The sequence below is a fragment of the Mustela putorius genome, unplaced genomic scaffold (genome assembly GCF_011764305.1).
Source record: "Mustela putorius furo isolate JIRA1106 unplaced genomic scaffold, ASM1176430v1.1 tig00003858_pilon_pilon_pilon, whole genome shotgun sequence".
NCBI lineage: Eukaryota > Metazoa > Chordata > Mammalia > Carnivora > Mustelidae > Mustela > Mustela putorius.
This window is the reverse complement of record NW_025422010.1, coordinates 39,402,466-39,417,673: the sequence shown is the minus strand read 5'-3', so window position 1 is coordinate 39,417,673 and position 15,208 is coordinate 39,402,466. Positions and strand designations below refer to the sequence as shown.

At 50.6% G+C, this 15,208-nt stretch overlaps 1 protein-coding gene across 2 annotated transcripts in view; it reads left to right on the top strand.

The window, feature by feature from the left end:
- The window catches only part of EPG5 (ectopic P-granules autophagy protein 5 homolog), a 105,765-nt gene extending 95,921 nt beyond the window's left edge, over positions 1 to 9,844 (top strand). For both annotated transcript variants that reach the window (XM_045065584.1, XM_013055923.2), the window contains exons 41-44: positions 842 to 1,058; positions 1,230 to 1,445; positions 3,214 to 3,328; positions 5,404 to 9,844. In XM_045065584.1, the coding sequence (XP_044921519.1) occupies positions 842 to 1,058; positions 1,230 to 1,445; positions 3,214 to 3,328; positions 5,404 to 5,586 (731 nt within the window). In that variant the 3' untranslated portion in view covers positions 5,587 to 9,844. The remainder of the gene's footprint in view (positions 1 to 841; positions 1,059 to 1,229; positions 1,446 to 3,213; positions 3,329 to 5,403) is intronic.
- Positions 9,845 to 15,208: the final 5,364 nt, after the last annotated feature.

Below are 15,208 nucleotides of genomic sequence, written 5' to 3'. Positions count from 1 at the left end.
TTGCTTTTTGTCACATCTTTTAAACTATTACAAAGAGCTTAATCCCCACCCCACCCTTGCCTTTAAAAAATCTTTCTTATTCCCTAACCTTCCCCTAAACTCTGATTCTGGAAACAATGTGGTCTGGTTAAGAAGAATGGCTCGGATTAGCACAGCTCAACTCATACCCTGACACACGATTGTGCATACAGTGGGAGAGAAAGAAGGGTGTTAGAGTAAGGAGGCTGAGGTGCTCATAACCTACCCCTGTCCTTTCTTGGCAAACCCATGACCTATCCCCATGTCACCCCATGGAAGATGCTGTGCATGTCACCATCTCCCCACTGTCATTCCCCTCAAAGACTTGAGAACCATTAGGATAACACTCTTGCTTCAAATTCATTCATGCTACTAAAATAAAAAAAATTTTTTTCAATTGATTTCCACTGAGGGATGAGTCCAACAAAGCTTTGGAAAAGCGGAAATACTTCAGTAGGATAGAATAATAATTTTCCTTGGAAAAGCATAAATTTTCATAACATACTTAAAAGGTATTAGATGAAGAATCTTAGATGACTGGACAGGCAGTGTCTACCTGCAATTTTAATGACCATACAAAGACAAGAAGGGTGACTGTGAGAACACGGAGTTCTGATTTTGGCCCTCTGCAGTGGCTAGTGGGGGCACTGGCCCTCAGCACGGGGACTTTCCAGTGTAAGCGGCTGCCATGCTTCCCTTGGGTGGCCTCCGGGGACCTCCGTGGGCTTGACATGAAGCCTAAAGCGAAAAGACTCATGACACCAGTTAAATAATTTGATTCCTGTTTTAATCTTGCTGTCTTTTCTTGGTGTTCTTTTCTTAGGTTCCCTCAATCAGAATTTAGGATGGGGCCCCATTCTAGTGTCCCTTCAAGTTCCTGAGCTCACCATAGAAGAATTTCTGCAGGAGTGCCTGTCCCTCGGCAGTTACCTGACTCTGTATGTCTACTTGCTTCAGTGTTTAAACAGCGAGCAGACGCTAAGGAACGAAATGAAAGTGCTGCTCATCTTAAGCAAGTGGTTGGAACAGGTGTATCCGAGGTTCGTAGGCCTGTAGCTGTGTATCACACTCACTGTATTATTACCTGTTAGCGCAGCCTTTTAAAGTACTGAGTGTGCCCTATACTTAAAATTCAAATGTGGACTTTCAGTTAAATAGAAAGACTGCACTTCTAATTTTGTTTTCCTCTGGGCCCTCCTCCTGCCCCACAGCTCTGCGCAGGAAGAGGCCAAGCTATTTCTGTGGTGGCACCAAGTCCTGCAGCTCTCGCTGATGCAGACGGAGCAGTGTGATTCGGTCTTGACAGAATCGGTCGTTCGAGTTCTGCTCATGCTTCAGAGCAGGCTGAGCCTGCTGGCAGAGGAGAGGCTTGGCTCTGGGATTCTGGGGGCAATCGGGCTGGGCCGGAAGTCGCCCCTGTCTAACAGGTAAGGAGGTACCTGCCACCGCTCTTGGAAATGGGCCTCGGCATCTGGTCCTGCTCAGGGATTGTGATGATTCAGTAGGTTTTTTGACTTTTAAGGGCTAGGGTTCCCCATAGATTAAGAGGGGAAAATCAGCACCTGATTACATTTTTATACTTTTTTAAAACATTTTTATTTTTTTCTCATTTTAGAACAACTTTGTTTTCACATCTAAAAAATGTTTTCTTAGTCGTATCTCTTGTCGTGTTTTGACTTTATAACCTGACCACACTCTGATTTCGGCCTGATTTTGAGCCAGTGAGGGTGTGCAAGGTTAGGTAAAATACCCCAGTTAGCTTCCTCACTGCGTACTTTGTCAGGTCCCCCAGGTCCCACGAGGCACTCAGTCTCCTAGAACTGGAAGTCAAGATGAGTTGAAGTTAACTGATAAGAAGGGTAAATAATGAGAAACAAGTCTTAAGTTTTTGTTGCTAAGAAATTCCGGAGCATGAAAGAATTTGCCACTCGCCTCCCTTTTATCTCACTTATTTGCATAAAGGTTTTCTTTCCAAGCCCTTATCAGTGTTGAAAAGAATTCTCTTAGGATTCTCATGTCAGCATTCTTACGGAATAGCTCATCCTCTTGTTGCAACTTTGGGAATCACTCAGTCCAAACCGGTTGACGACATGTCTTTGTTTGTGATAGAATTTAGCAGGACTTTGTGATTTCTGGGGCGCCTGGGTGGCTCAGTGGGTTAAAGCCTCTGCCTTCCGCTCAGGTCATGATCCCAGAGTCCTGGGATCGAGCCCCACATCGGGCTCTCTGCTTGGTGGGTAGCCTGCTTCCTCCTCTCTCTCTGCCTACTTGTGATCTCTGTCTGTCAAATAAATAAATAAAATCTTTAAAAAAAAAAATTGTGGTAGACTATAGGTAACATAAAATTTATGATGGCAACTCTTTTAAAATGTGCGATGCAGTAGCATTTAGTACATACATGGTGTTGCAGCCGTCAACCACTGTCTCTTTCCAGAATGTTTCTGTCACTCCAACAGGAAATCTTACACCCTTGAAATAGTTACTCTCTAGACCCCTGTCCCCTGCATCTCTTGACAGCCACTAGTTGACTTGCCAACTTTATTGAATCTACTCTGGACATTTCATATAAATGGAATCACATAGTATGTGACCTCGTGTCTGGCTTCTGTGACTTAGCATGAAGTTTCAAGACTCACCTGTGTTTTATCATGTAACTGTACCCCACTCCTTTTAACGGCTGAGTAATATTCCGCTGTGTGATGTCCCACATTTTGTTTATCCATTCATCATTTGATAGGCATTTGGGTTGTTTACACTTTTTGGCTGTTGTAAATAGTGTCACTGTGAAATTCGTTTACAGATGTTTGTTAGAACACCTGTTTTCTGTTCTTTTGGGCATATGCCCAGGGGTGGAATTGCTGGGTCATATGGTCACTCTGTCACTGAGCAACTGCCTAAACCTATTTTCCTACCCCATCTCTCACATTCACACCAGCAACATCTGAGAGTTCAAGTTATTTCTACATGCTTGCAGGACTTTTCTTCCTGAGTCTGAGTGTTGCTTACCTTTTTGGGCAGTGATAATGGAAGGAAAATTAATGTTCCTTCTTGATCTTTTTTAAGATTTGCCTGCAAAGGCTAATAACAACATTAGGTCTGAAATGTGTTTATCTTGTTTTTAAAGAGAAAATGTATTTATTTGTAAAATATTTCCTTTAATAGTCATTTACTTCTGACTTCTCCCTGACACCTAAGGTTCCGAGTGGTTGCTCGAGGCATGGCCGCCTTCCTTTCGGTTCAGGTTCCTTCGGAGGATCAGATCCGTTTGAAGCCTGGCACGGAATTACATCTGACCCCAAAAGCTCAGCAGGTCAGTAAAAACAGCTTTCAGCTCTGGGGTAGGAGTCCTTCAGCCGGCCTGCCCAGGAGTCGGGGAGGTGGCAGTGCTGGTCTTTACACATGACAATAGCACGAGGATGTGATTGTCCCCGAGTAGCTCTTTGGTGTGCTTTGCGTGCTGGGAAATGGTTACTGTATGTGTCTGCCTCAGGTTTTAAACCACCTTTGTAGGCTCTTGCCGCGAGCACCGTCTCTGTCGCCCTAGCAGAAGCAAGGTCGTGGGCAGACAAGCTGGTCTGGGATCCGATTGGGTTCTGATGAATATGGCTATGCTCACCGGCCACTTGGTGGGGGCTGGGCACTGGCACCGAAGCTGGGGCCACAGTGGAGACTGAGGTTAGCTGAGCTTTCACTGAGAACCAAGGAAGCAGGTCCTGTTCTGTGAGTCTGGAGGCTGACCACAGCTAGCTACTGTTGGAAGGACCAAACAGGGACAGAATGGCAGCTATGATGATAGTTTACTCTAAAACCACCGAAGGCCCCAAGCCAGTGGTCCCATTCCCGTAACTGTTTTGACCTGGAAACGGGCTGGCGGGGTGCATACAGAGGTGTCTCAGATAAAACAATGGCTTGCATTCGTGAGTCTTCAATGCGTGGCAGGCCCTGGTGTAAGTGTTTGCTCACTTGCTAGAACCTTGTAACCAGCTGGGCAATAGGGACAATTTCCTGGTTGTGTGATAGGGAAGGGGAGCGGAGGGGGGCGGGCGCACTAACTTGTGAGTGCTGGGCTGGGGCTCACTCGGTGGCTCCGTCTCACCCCCTTTGCGCTCTGCAGGCCTCTGGGGGAACAGTAAGCACCTGGACCCCCAGCTCCTCGTCTGCGGCCTTGCAGTGTCCGAGCTAGCCAGGTGCTGGGTGATGCCTCAACTCCTGAGAGCAGGCGTCCAGCCGTCCAGTCAGCTGGGGTTTCACAGGCTTCTCGGTCTATAATAATAGGTCTATGCACTACCTGGACCGACCCAACTGCTATCTGAGTTCCTAAAGCTGGTCTGTGAGCCAGGCTGAACCGCCACAGGTGGGCGGGTGATCTCCCGAGGGCCTTGCCTGTCCGCGGGCTTGCCGTTAGAGCGACGACTGCCGCCTGTCCCCCCTTGATCCTTGTTCTTAGGTTGAACTCTTCACATAGCAGTTCGGTGGGTACTTAAATCTCTCCAGTTTATTTTCTACTCTAGGACCCCCTGGCCATTTATTTCTAAGCTGCCCGTTCATTTACCATCCTCGAAATCTTCTCCCTCCTTGTTTACTGAGCCAAGCAAATTCCACCGTTGAATCTCTGTTTTCTGGTGCAGCGGCCCGCACAGCTGAGGCGGGGGGCACAGGGGATCTTTATGGCCACAGTCGGCATTCTGGGGGTGGGGGAACTTGTATATTGTTCCGATTTTGTTTTCTCCAAATACAGTCTTTTTCTCTTCTCCCACTATGAAGGAAAGAAATGTTAAAATTATAGGATTAAGAAATGTAGAGGGGCATGGGAGCACCTGCACGGTTTCTGGCAGGCGGAGCCAGAGGAACTTGATCTGTGCTCTGTTGACCGATAGAACTACCTTATTGTTTATCCTCTACAGCACTTAGACGCTCGTTTCTTTTTAATTTCATACAGCTCGTTTAATATGACATGATTTTACAACCTGGCAAATCAAACATTGCACAGGCCATTGGCCCCTGGGATTTCAGGTTCAGACTCTGGGAAGGAGGAGAGGCAGCAGGTGGTTTGGTGGGGAGGTCTCTGCTTGCACCCCAGTGAAGGAGGCTGAGGCAGGAGCCAGCCAGCCCGCCTGCCACAGGGGCTCTCTGTGCGAACGGTTGGGAAACAGCACAGGCCAGGAGGAAGGAGGGCTGGATGTGGTGGAAGGTGGCTGAAGCCAGACATGCTTGAATTGCTGGCTTCCTTCCCCGGTGGTTAGTTGGTGCCTGCCTCTGGGATTGTACTCTAGTTCTGTAGGCCTTCTGGGGGCTCACAGTTGTACCAGGTAATGGCACGTGTGCTGCCCCTGTGGGAGTCACGTTAACATGCATCTATGCAGTTAACCCTCTTGTGTCTTTTAGGCTCTGACCGCACTTGAATCCTTGCCATCAAGCAAGCAGTATGTTGACTACCAAGATCAGATCTCACAGGCTGCGCAATTTATAAAACATCCTGGCCATTGCCTCCAAGATGGGAAAAGCTTCCTGGCTCTCCTCGTTAACGGTCTCTATCCGGAAGTGCATTACTTGGACAACATACGATAGAACATCGAGTATCTCAAGAAACCCTGTTGCTGTTTATGTTTACATTTAACTTTGCTGTTGCACAAGTAACTTCGCTCAGTCTCACTGCAGAGCTCTGTTTGGCCAATGAGTTAGTTGACTGAGATGCAAGTTGGGAGGCACTAGATACTTCTGTTGTGCATGCACACGTGTGTGTGTGTGTTTTCTTCATTCTTGAAACCTCCTGGGGCCCTTTTAGTGTTGATGTTCACCCGACAGGAGAAACTTCCCGAGTCCCACTTGGGCACAGAACCACTCTCGGTGGCTGGATCCCCAGTCACCTCCCAGGAGCCCGCACGGGGCTCTTGTGTCTCCATGTCTGTCTTCCTTGTTTTATTTAAATCTCAAGACTGCTGTGCCAGATCTCACTGCTTTGGGAATCATGTAGAACCCTCACTTTTGAATCCCATTTTTGCTCCTTCGGGGTAAAAGAAGCTTTGAAAATTTCTGCATTTCTCCCATGGGGAGATATACACCAGCTTACAAGTAGGACTTCTCTCAGAATGGAGAGAACGCCGAATTAAAGTGAGTCATTATCTGAAATGAGGCCACTTGATCTCGATTGTAGTGGACAGCAGAGATGGTGACAAGTCCGTTTCCATCTAGCCATGGTTCTCGTGGGGAAGGAGATGACCCCGCCAACTGAGGTGGCACAGTGGCTGCGTGTTTTGTGTGACTCTCATGGGGGAGAGAGTGTGCTCACTGTAGACGTGATCCCTGTGGAGCCGACCCCAGCGCATTCCCTCTTTCATGTTACTTCCTCTGTCCCTGTAGACATCAGACTTCCCAACTCTTGTTAGACACCGGGCTTGAAATCGGAAGGCCTTGCTCTCTAGAGAGAGGGACAGAGTCAGAACTTGACACTCTGGTCCCTGTGTGTTTCTTCATCCACATTTAAAGTCAGATGAAGTTCGCACATCTGCTGAAGCACTTGTCCATGGAAACTTGCTTTTCCCCGTAGCCTGTGCCTTCTGTTGTTGGTAACAGTTCACCCATTACCAACGCCTGTCTATAGCGTGGCCTTGTTCTGTCGCCAGCTTCTTGTGCCCGTCATTCCCCCCCTGGAATGAACAGTTTGACTTTTGTCTTCCTAATTCTCTTGGCTCAGAATCGATTTTGTTTGTTCAGCTTGCATAATAGGTCTTCTGTTCATGGGTTACTTATAACCCAAGGTTATTTACCTAAAAATACCTGAACTGAGAGCTCTTAGCAGGGGGTAGGGATCTAGGTTAACGGAGTGATAATCTCTTTTCAGATGTCCTTAGCCTGCTTCCCCCAACATGTGGAAGTGTGCAGGAGCTGTTCCTCATTTCAGACTTCTCCAGTCAGGCAGAGCACTTCTGCCCCACAGATAGAGACAGTCCCCGTGTGTAGGTCACAGGCTGGCTGTCTCAGAGGGGCACGTCACAGAGCTAGCTGGCTTTTGCGGGTCTCCATTTTCAACATCAGGCAGCTTCCCCGTGCTGTGTCAGAAAGGGTTAGAGGCTGAGAATAGTTCCACGGCCGATTTGGCAACACAGATTTTATGATAGGAGGGGCTTTTTGTGCTCTTTTCTCTGAGGAAGCTGTAATTATTGATACCCTAGAATGTGAAAATTTTGAGTGACAGTATGTACATTTTAAAGAAAATTGATTAACCTATTAATTTTTGAAGGTTTGTAATATTTATAATGTGGTTGGTCTGTAAAAATTACAAAAAATAAAATCAATCTCTGGTTGTAGCTGGCAAGAATATGAATTTTAGGGACCTCACACTGTCTTGTCAAGTATTTCAGTTACAGTTGATGTACTTTTATGCCCGATGTCCTCTGTTTTATCTGACACTGGAACTTGGTATCAGAGATGGTCCGTGAAAGTGCCTCCTCCCTGACTCTTGCAGGCTTAGCAATAGTGGAAGCTCATATTGCCGAGGAGCTTCCTCGGAGCGGCTCTGGGCCGAGAAAGTGCTTTGAAGACAGATAGGTCAGAAGGTGGCAATGCTGCTGTGGCCCCCTGGCGCAGAATAGACCAGCCTCCTGCTTGGCTTTCAGGGCTGACGCGCCTTTGCTGCCCAAAGTAGTAGGCCTCCCGAGCGCACAGGGCCAGTTTCAGAGATGGTTCCCGTGCTATGCATGGCTGTCGAGATCCTGCCAGACCCAGGCCGCCCCCACCTGCCCTGGCGCCACCTGCTTCAGATAGGGACATCAGGCAGCTTCCTGGCTGATGACAGGCACCTGCCCTGCTGCTGCCCCCTATCCCCCGCGCTCTACAGCACACACAGGATGGTCAGAGAGGCACCCTAGGTCTCCCCACTCCTGGCTCCCGCGCCTAGCCGTGATGAGTGAGTTCGGCGGGAAGCTGGGATGTCCAGACGCTGAGGACGGGAGGTTGTGCTGCTGTGTCTGCTCAGCCTGACGGAGGAGCCGGGACCTGCCCAGCATGTTCCCCAAGCTCCTGGGCACGCAGAGAACCTCATCATCTATTTGGGGCTCAGTCACATCTGCTTCCTGGGGTTGCCGGAGTCGCTCAGCTCTGAGGCAAACCCCCGGAGTGGCCTAATCTCACCTGAACCAGGTGCCAACCCCATTCTTCCCGGTCGGTTCCTGAAGTCAGCGTGTCCACGCTGTCCGAAGCAGTGTGTTCATGCCCTTTCTTCCTTTTGAGTGAAGGTGATACACAGTTTTGTACTGGGATTCTCATACTAAGGTTAATGACTTCTTTGGGAGCAGGAAGCAAATGCTATAGAATCGTGACTTTTAAAGTCACATTAGGGCAAAGGAACATTAAAGCTCATCTGGTCCCACTTCCTATTCAGCAGGGATCCCCAGCGCTTCTCCAGCCTCCCCACCTAACCCCCTCTTGCCCCCCCCCGCACCCCGCCCAGTAGTCCCGCCCCTCATGGGCAAGCCCACGTGGCCAATGGCCAGCTATCTCTAGTTCTGCTTGATGTTGTGCCAAAACTGGCCTGATAACACTGGTAACGGTTGGGTTGAAGCAAGCCAGGCCGGGGCTGCTTGCCTATTCTTCAGACAAATCTTCCAACATTTCCAGACCTCATCACACCTCTAACCCCACCCGTCCACCTCTTGGTCTTCAGGCTAAATGCTCAGTGCCTTCTGTTGGCCCTCTAACCTTCAACATCTTACAGGGCTGCTCTTTGGGAAAAGTGCCCAAGTTAGCCCATGGTACTCCAGAAGGGCTGTCTGTGAGTAGCAGGGCCAGGACTCAAGACACATGAGGCTCCAAGGGTACAAACCAGAGGTGGCGTGCACCTGCAGGGTCTGGGGAGTACGCTTCCGTTCTGTGCCCTCCACCCGGCCCCTGCCCTGGGGGTCAGTCACAGCAGCGAGGACCCAGGGGCCGTGGATGGCATTGCTTCTCAGCAGCCCCATGGCTGGTACATTCAGTTCATGGCGAATTGACACGCCAGCTGCGGTTTAACAACATTTCCCTCCAAAGACTGGTCTCGCCTCTCTGCATGATTGGCTTCTACCAAGGCTTTGCACCCATCCTTCAAAACTGCTCTTCATTTTGGACCAAGTTTATGGCTCATTTTGAGGTAGTAGCTGAATTTTTTTCTGCCCAGTTAACTTTGTCTTATTAAACAAAATGCAGAGTATGATGTTGGAAACAAACATGTTGCTTTTTTTCTTGTTTTTTTTTTTTTTTTTTAAAACAAGAAACAGACTGATCTTATGTTTGAATCTGGGTTGAGCTGGATAAAGTTCTTGGCTTACGGCCAGGTGCTCACAATTGACCTTGTTCTGGTCCGTTGTGATCCTTACAGAGCCACCAACTGTCCTGTAGAAGCTGTAGTCTATGCTTCCTCCAGGCGGGACAGGTTCCTGATTTCTGATGAGAATAACTTGAAAAATAAAGTTAAACTACTGACCCTGTTTGGGGGTAATGAGATCGCTTAAGGAATGAATGTTGTTTATTGTAACTTCTATTTTTTAATGTACAGGTGCAATGTGTCTGAGCACTGAAGGTTACCATTTATTTTTCTTTCAATGGCCTAAAACCACTTATGGGGCAACAAGTACTTCCTAATTGTATTTACCCTTTCCTTCCCACATGTCTAGTGTGGCCTTTAAAAACCAGGACTTATTTGGTCATTAAATGTGCAATATTCACTTCTTACTAATTGTTCAGCATTTTCCATGCTTGTACAAAGGATGAGTTTTTATATAATGATGAGAAACAGAGAGAAATGAGAATTGGTTTAAGTAAAATTCTGCAAATAAACCAGATTCAAATTTAATTTACATGTGGTGGACATGTCTCGTTTTTCTGCAAGTTGGTTGGCAGGTCTTTTCAACCAGAAATCACACTAAGAAAAATGTAACTTAGAAAGCTGGTAATGGGTAGAGTGATCTATTGTGACAAGTTGCCACAACGCACACACGGCCTCTAGTTTCAAAGAGAATCTGATGTTGGGGGTTTAAGGACTGGCATAGACAGGAGGCCCCCGGTGATCCCAGAGGATTCAGGAGAGCCTTGAGAGTCTGTGATGTGGTTGTGACCTGAGGAGGAGGAGGAACCCGAAGCTGCTGGAAGGCTCCATGCCAGAGTTGGGGGTGCGGGGCCCCCAACCCCTCAGAGGGCTGAGCTGGGCTGAGCTGCCAGGGGAGGACCTCGGATCCTGAGCTCTTTCTTACTGTTCGTTTTCATGAACATTTGTAAAACAAGTCTCGAATTGGCCAAAGCGTGGTGGGAAGGTTTGTGCTTTGGGGATTAACTTCAATTTGGGATTTCCCTGAACAGGGCCCCTTCCACCCTTGTCTGGGTTTGGTTTCCTTTTCTAGACAGTCACAGGATTAAGAGATTGGAAGGTGATTAGAGGCCTGCTGTGCCACCTCCTTGTAGCACAGGAGTCCGGTTACCTGTCTCTAGGTGAGTGGGCTTTCTTGCTGGGACATGCCCACAGAAGCGCCATCAGATGTGGCCCCTGGCACCATGGGACAGCTCAGAGTTAGAGAAGGTTATCGTCTAAGGATGAAGGAGCCAAGATCTTCCTCTGAAAATTCCTCCTCTTCTGAAGACAGCCAGCCCTCTTCCCTCTTGGTCTTCCTTTGTTAGCCAAACCCTTTCAGGAAACAGCCCTGCATTCTCTGGGCTGGGTCAGAGGGACTGACATGGCCTCTCACCTGGACACCGTGTGTTAATATCGCCTAAATGTGGCTTAGACCAGATTTACCCTGGACTCTCTCCGCCTTCCCAGGCTGACCTCCTCCCTGCCTTGTCCTTCTCACTCAACCTTTCTTAAGTCCCCTGCCTGCCTTCCCTCTCCCTTCCCCCTTCGCCCACCCCCGCCCCTCCTCCTCTGGTGGAGCTATGAAGGGGAGGGTCTGGGCAATCTTCAGCTCTGGGGACCCTTTGAGGTCACTCGCACACAGGACTTGGGGATGACTGTGGAAGACAGGTCTGGGGGCCCAAAAATAGGGAAACCCAGAGAGTTCCAATCCCAAGGAGTTCTATATCCTTATATTGACAAATCATGTTTTTCTCCCTTAAGTCTGTAAAACAGGACACAGAGGAAGGGGCACAGCAGAGGAGGAAATCCTGGCAAAGAGGAGGCAGCACATGGATATGGAAGGAGCTGGGACCAGGCCAAATCCCTAGAGATTTCCCCTTCATTGTAAATGAGGATAATTGCAGCCTTTCTTGTTCCCTGGGTTTTTAGTGAGAACTCCCTGAGGTCGCAGAGGAGGCACTCAGGACATGTGAGGGGCTATTGTTGGGGGACCGGTGTCGTTGACCTAAGTGGCCACAGCTGGAGGTGGGACAAAGCCTGGGACCCCTGACTCTGGGTCTCTTAAGGTCCCACTGGCCTGAAGGCCCTGTGAGCGGTGGGCCCAGCTCTCCAGTCCAGGCCATCAAGGGGGCTGTATGTGAAAACTCAGACACGCCGTGTGTCACTTCTGTCCCCTCCAGTGCCAATTCTCTCACAGACAATGGGGTTCTCACGGAGACACATCTCGATATAAAAGTTAGGTTAGCTCCTCAAGGGCAGGGAAAGTGTGTTGGACAGTTGGTGGATCTGGGTCGCCCAGGCCATGGGCATCTCTTCCTCCTGCTGACCATCTCCGGGGGCATTTGGTGAGAGGCAGTGGAGGGCATTCTTCAGGCTGTCGGACGCCCTCCTGGGACAGATGGACTTCCGTTCCCAGAGCACTCTACGGAGGAGGGGAAGGCTCCAGCTGTGTGTCCTGGGCCTCACTGAGGACTTGAAAATGCCAAGTCTCCTGGGGCTCCTCTCTGTGACTTCTGGGCTGGGGACCATGTGCTGACTGCACCCGTTGCATGTGGCTCTGGTCCTTGCTTGCCACTGACGGAGCCCCTGTGCTCATAGATGGTGGTTGGGGAGGACGGATGGTGGCTTTTCTCCAGGGAGACCTCCCAGTGGCAGCTCCAGGCTCCCAGGGGTCTCGTGATGGCCAAGTGCAGCCCCCTCACCACCCTCCCCTTCTGGCCCCAGAGCAGCTGCTTTCTCTGGAGCCCAAGCGGGAGGCCACCTGTGCCCGGTGAGCAGATTGGTAGAGGGAGTGCTAGAGGCAGCCCCACCGCCCGTCACCGTGTGTGAAAGCCCTCCATCAGAGGAATGCCACTTCTGCGGTTTCTGGAAGCCTCCTTCATATTGCACACAGCCCAGGAAGGAACGGTGGCCGGTTAGCTCCCTCCATTGTCAGCTGGGCCGGCCCTGCCAGAAGGAGTCTCAGACTCTAGCTTGCTAAGAATCCCTCGGGGTCCACTGGACCCTGACCAGATACAACAAGCTAAAAAAGACGTTTTGAGAACTGGGTAAATACGAATGTGGCCTGTAAGGCAGTGTTCAGTTATTGTTCATTTTCTCCAGTGTGATAATGGCATTGGAATTTGGAGGAGCGCGCTCCCATTCTCCGGAGATGCCGCTGGCGTGGTTGAAGTACTGTGGTGTGTCAAATGGTTTACTCTTGAACAGTTCAGCCAAACACGTGCACGTGCACACACACGCACACACACATGTGCACGTGTGCACATTAACTAATATGGCAAAATGATGGAACTGTTGGATGGAGGTGGTGGGTATCTGGACAATCATCTTTTTAGCTGTGTGTGTGTGCTCACGCGTGCAAGTTCGAAAATGATCGTAACACAAAGTTGGGGCCAATCATATGGGCATTTGTTTAATATTTGAGTGCCCACCCCCAGAGCCCACTTTTAGGAGGCCCAGGGGGCACTTAGAACAGGGATGTGAGCAAGCTCCGCAGGTGCCCATGAACCCCCAGAAACCATGGCAGAAACACTGCTCAGGGAGCCCAGGGTATCAACGTGGAAACCCCACGTGGGCACCCCAGCTGCCTTCTGCTTCTCGGCCACCCTGTGGGAGGCTCCTCTTCCTGCAGCCCTAACTCCCGCCGCCTGGCCTCTGCCCTCATGTTCCAGCAACTTTCAGCTGCATCAATACCATGCTGGGTCCGACCGCCTGGCCTTTGCTCAGACTGTCCCTTCTGCTTGGCATCATCTTTGTTCTTACCTTCCAATTTACATCCTCCCACTTGTAGTACCATCTCCATGTCCCCTCCTCCAGGAAGCCTTCCCAGGACTGGGTCAGTCATCCTTCTGCGTGCTCCCATAGCGCCTTCAGTATACTGTTGCCCTTACATGATTTTCCACCTACTGGTCTGTCGCTCGCTAATGTGAGAAATCCTGGGAAGTCTGACTGCGGAGCCCTCAGGGCTGTTCCCCCAGTTTCTGTTACCTGATTCCTGGTACAGTGTCGGGTCTCACTGCCCAGCCCCTTGAGGGTGAGTGGGGCACGTGGCTAGTTCTGGCCAATGAGTCCTGCTCTCAAGTGGGAGATCTTATAGTGCTTTCTTTTTATCTCCAACCCAACAAGCCACAGTGAGAGATGGTGGATCCTGGGGGCCCAGGGCCCAGAGGAAGTGCAAGGAGCACTGCTCCAATGCCCGGTCATGACGGGCCTCACTTTGCTGACAGTAAACCCCGACTGTTCTCAGACACTGTGACCAGGGGGCTTGTTGGTGAGCGCTGCACAACCGAGCCCAGATGGACTGATACACACGTCTTACTCATTCCTGTCCAAATGCCTGGCCCGATTCCTAGCACTAAACAGATCCCTAACAAATAACTCTGCCATGGTTTTTCCTGGCTGCAAAACAGGCCTTGAAGTCTACGCAGATATTTTAAGATGCACCACCCCGTGTCCCTCGCTGCTTCCCTGGTGACACGGGACCCTCCATGGAGATGCCCGCAGTATCCTCGTAGGAGGAGGTGCAAATCCAGCGCATTTTTGGCAATTCAAACAGACTCCCAGGTGGGTCCCATGTTAACTCAGAGCTAGTGACACTTGCTTGCCCTGGCCATGGCTCTGGTGAGCAAGGGTGCCCCATCACCCACTGCCCTGCTTGTTACCTTGTAAAGATCCCTGAACTTCAGGCCACCTCCCCAGAGAGCATCGGCCAGGGACTTTCCCTGCTCTGGTTTCCAGCCTAGCTTTGGGAAAAGCTCCGAGGGAAAGAAAGTTTGTTCCCGTTGCCTCGTCAGTCCCCTAACCCTATGGCCCTTTGGTCTTTCCAGCTTGCCCAGGTTTCAAGCACACCTCTTCCCCTGTCCCCAGACCCCAAGGACCGCGGGAGCTAAAACACGCAGCACTCCGCAAAGTCAGTCTGGGAGGCCTCGGGCAGATGCAGGGAAATCACTGGTGCTTTTGGACCTCGCCCATGCAGGGGCCTGCGGCTCACAGGGAGAGGTCACCGCCGCAGCAGCCATAGCTGTGGCGCCATCCAGCCCAGACCGGCCCCTCCAGCCTCTCAGCGTTTGGTCCTTGAGGACAGTGGATCCCAGACACAGGGAGGGGATGGGTGTTTCACTTCCTTTCCACAGGGGTCCCAGCTCAGGGCAGTTCAGAGCAGCCGATGGGGTAAGAGGTGGGCAGAAGTGGGGGGCAGTCACAGAGCAGACCCCGGGAGGCAGGGGTATGAGGCTTCTCCTCATGGCTGAGTGGACGTTCCTGGGACCACAGGTTTACGCAGCCCCAGCCTCAGAAGCCCCAGCTCCAGGCTGGCTCTCTGGAATCCTCCTTCTCAGCCAGGCTGGTGTGGGGCCCCACTTGTCCAAGAACTCTCCGCACGTCCCGAGGGTGCCTCCAAGGAGGAGCCTGTTATGCCTTCCCATCTGTACATGGCTTTGTACTTCCCAAAGTACCTTTCCTCCATTATTTCCTCCGATCTTGACAGGCCGAGCAGCCAGAAGGGAAGGATACCCCATGTTCACGAGTCCATGCTCACGAGTAACTGAACTGAGACCCCCAGAGGTGGAAAAAGTACCCTGGTCCACACAGCGAGTCCAAGTCTGGGAGACCCTCTGACCAGGGTCTCCTAGTAATACCTCTGTCTTACTAGGATGTTCTATGTAGGAAAGGGTGAGAGTTTGTGAGTTTCATGCTGGAGCACACGCACACACACACACACACACACAAAACACTGGTCCCACTGTCATAAATATCCTGGGGGCTCTGGGACAGACATCCTTGCAGAAGACCACTGAGCCTCTGTGAGCAGGGTCTTGACACCCTTCATGGGAGGTCGCCCAGCCTCGGGCTGCCCACGCGGCTAGGAGCCAG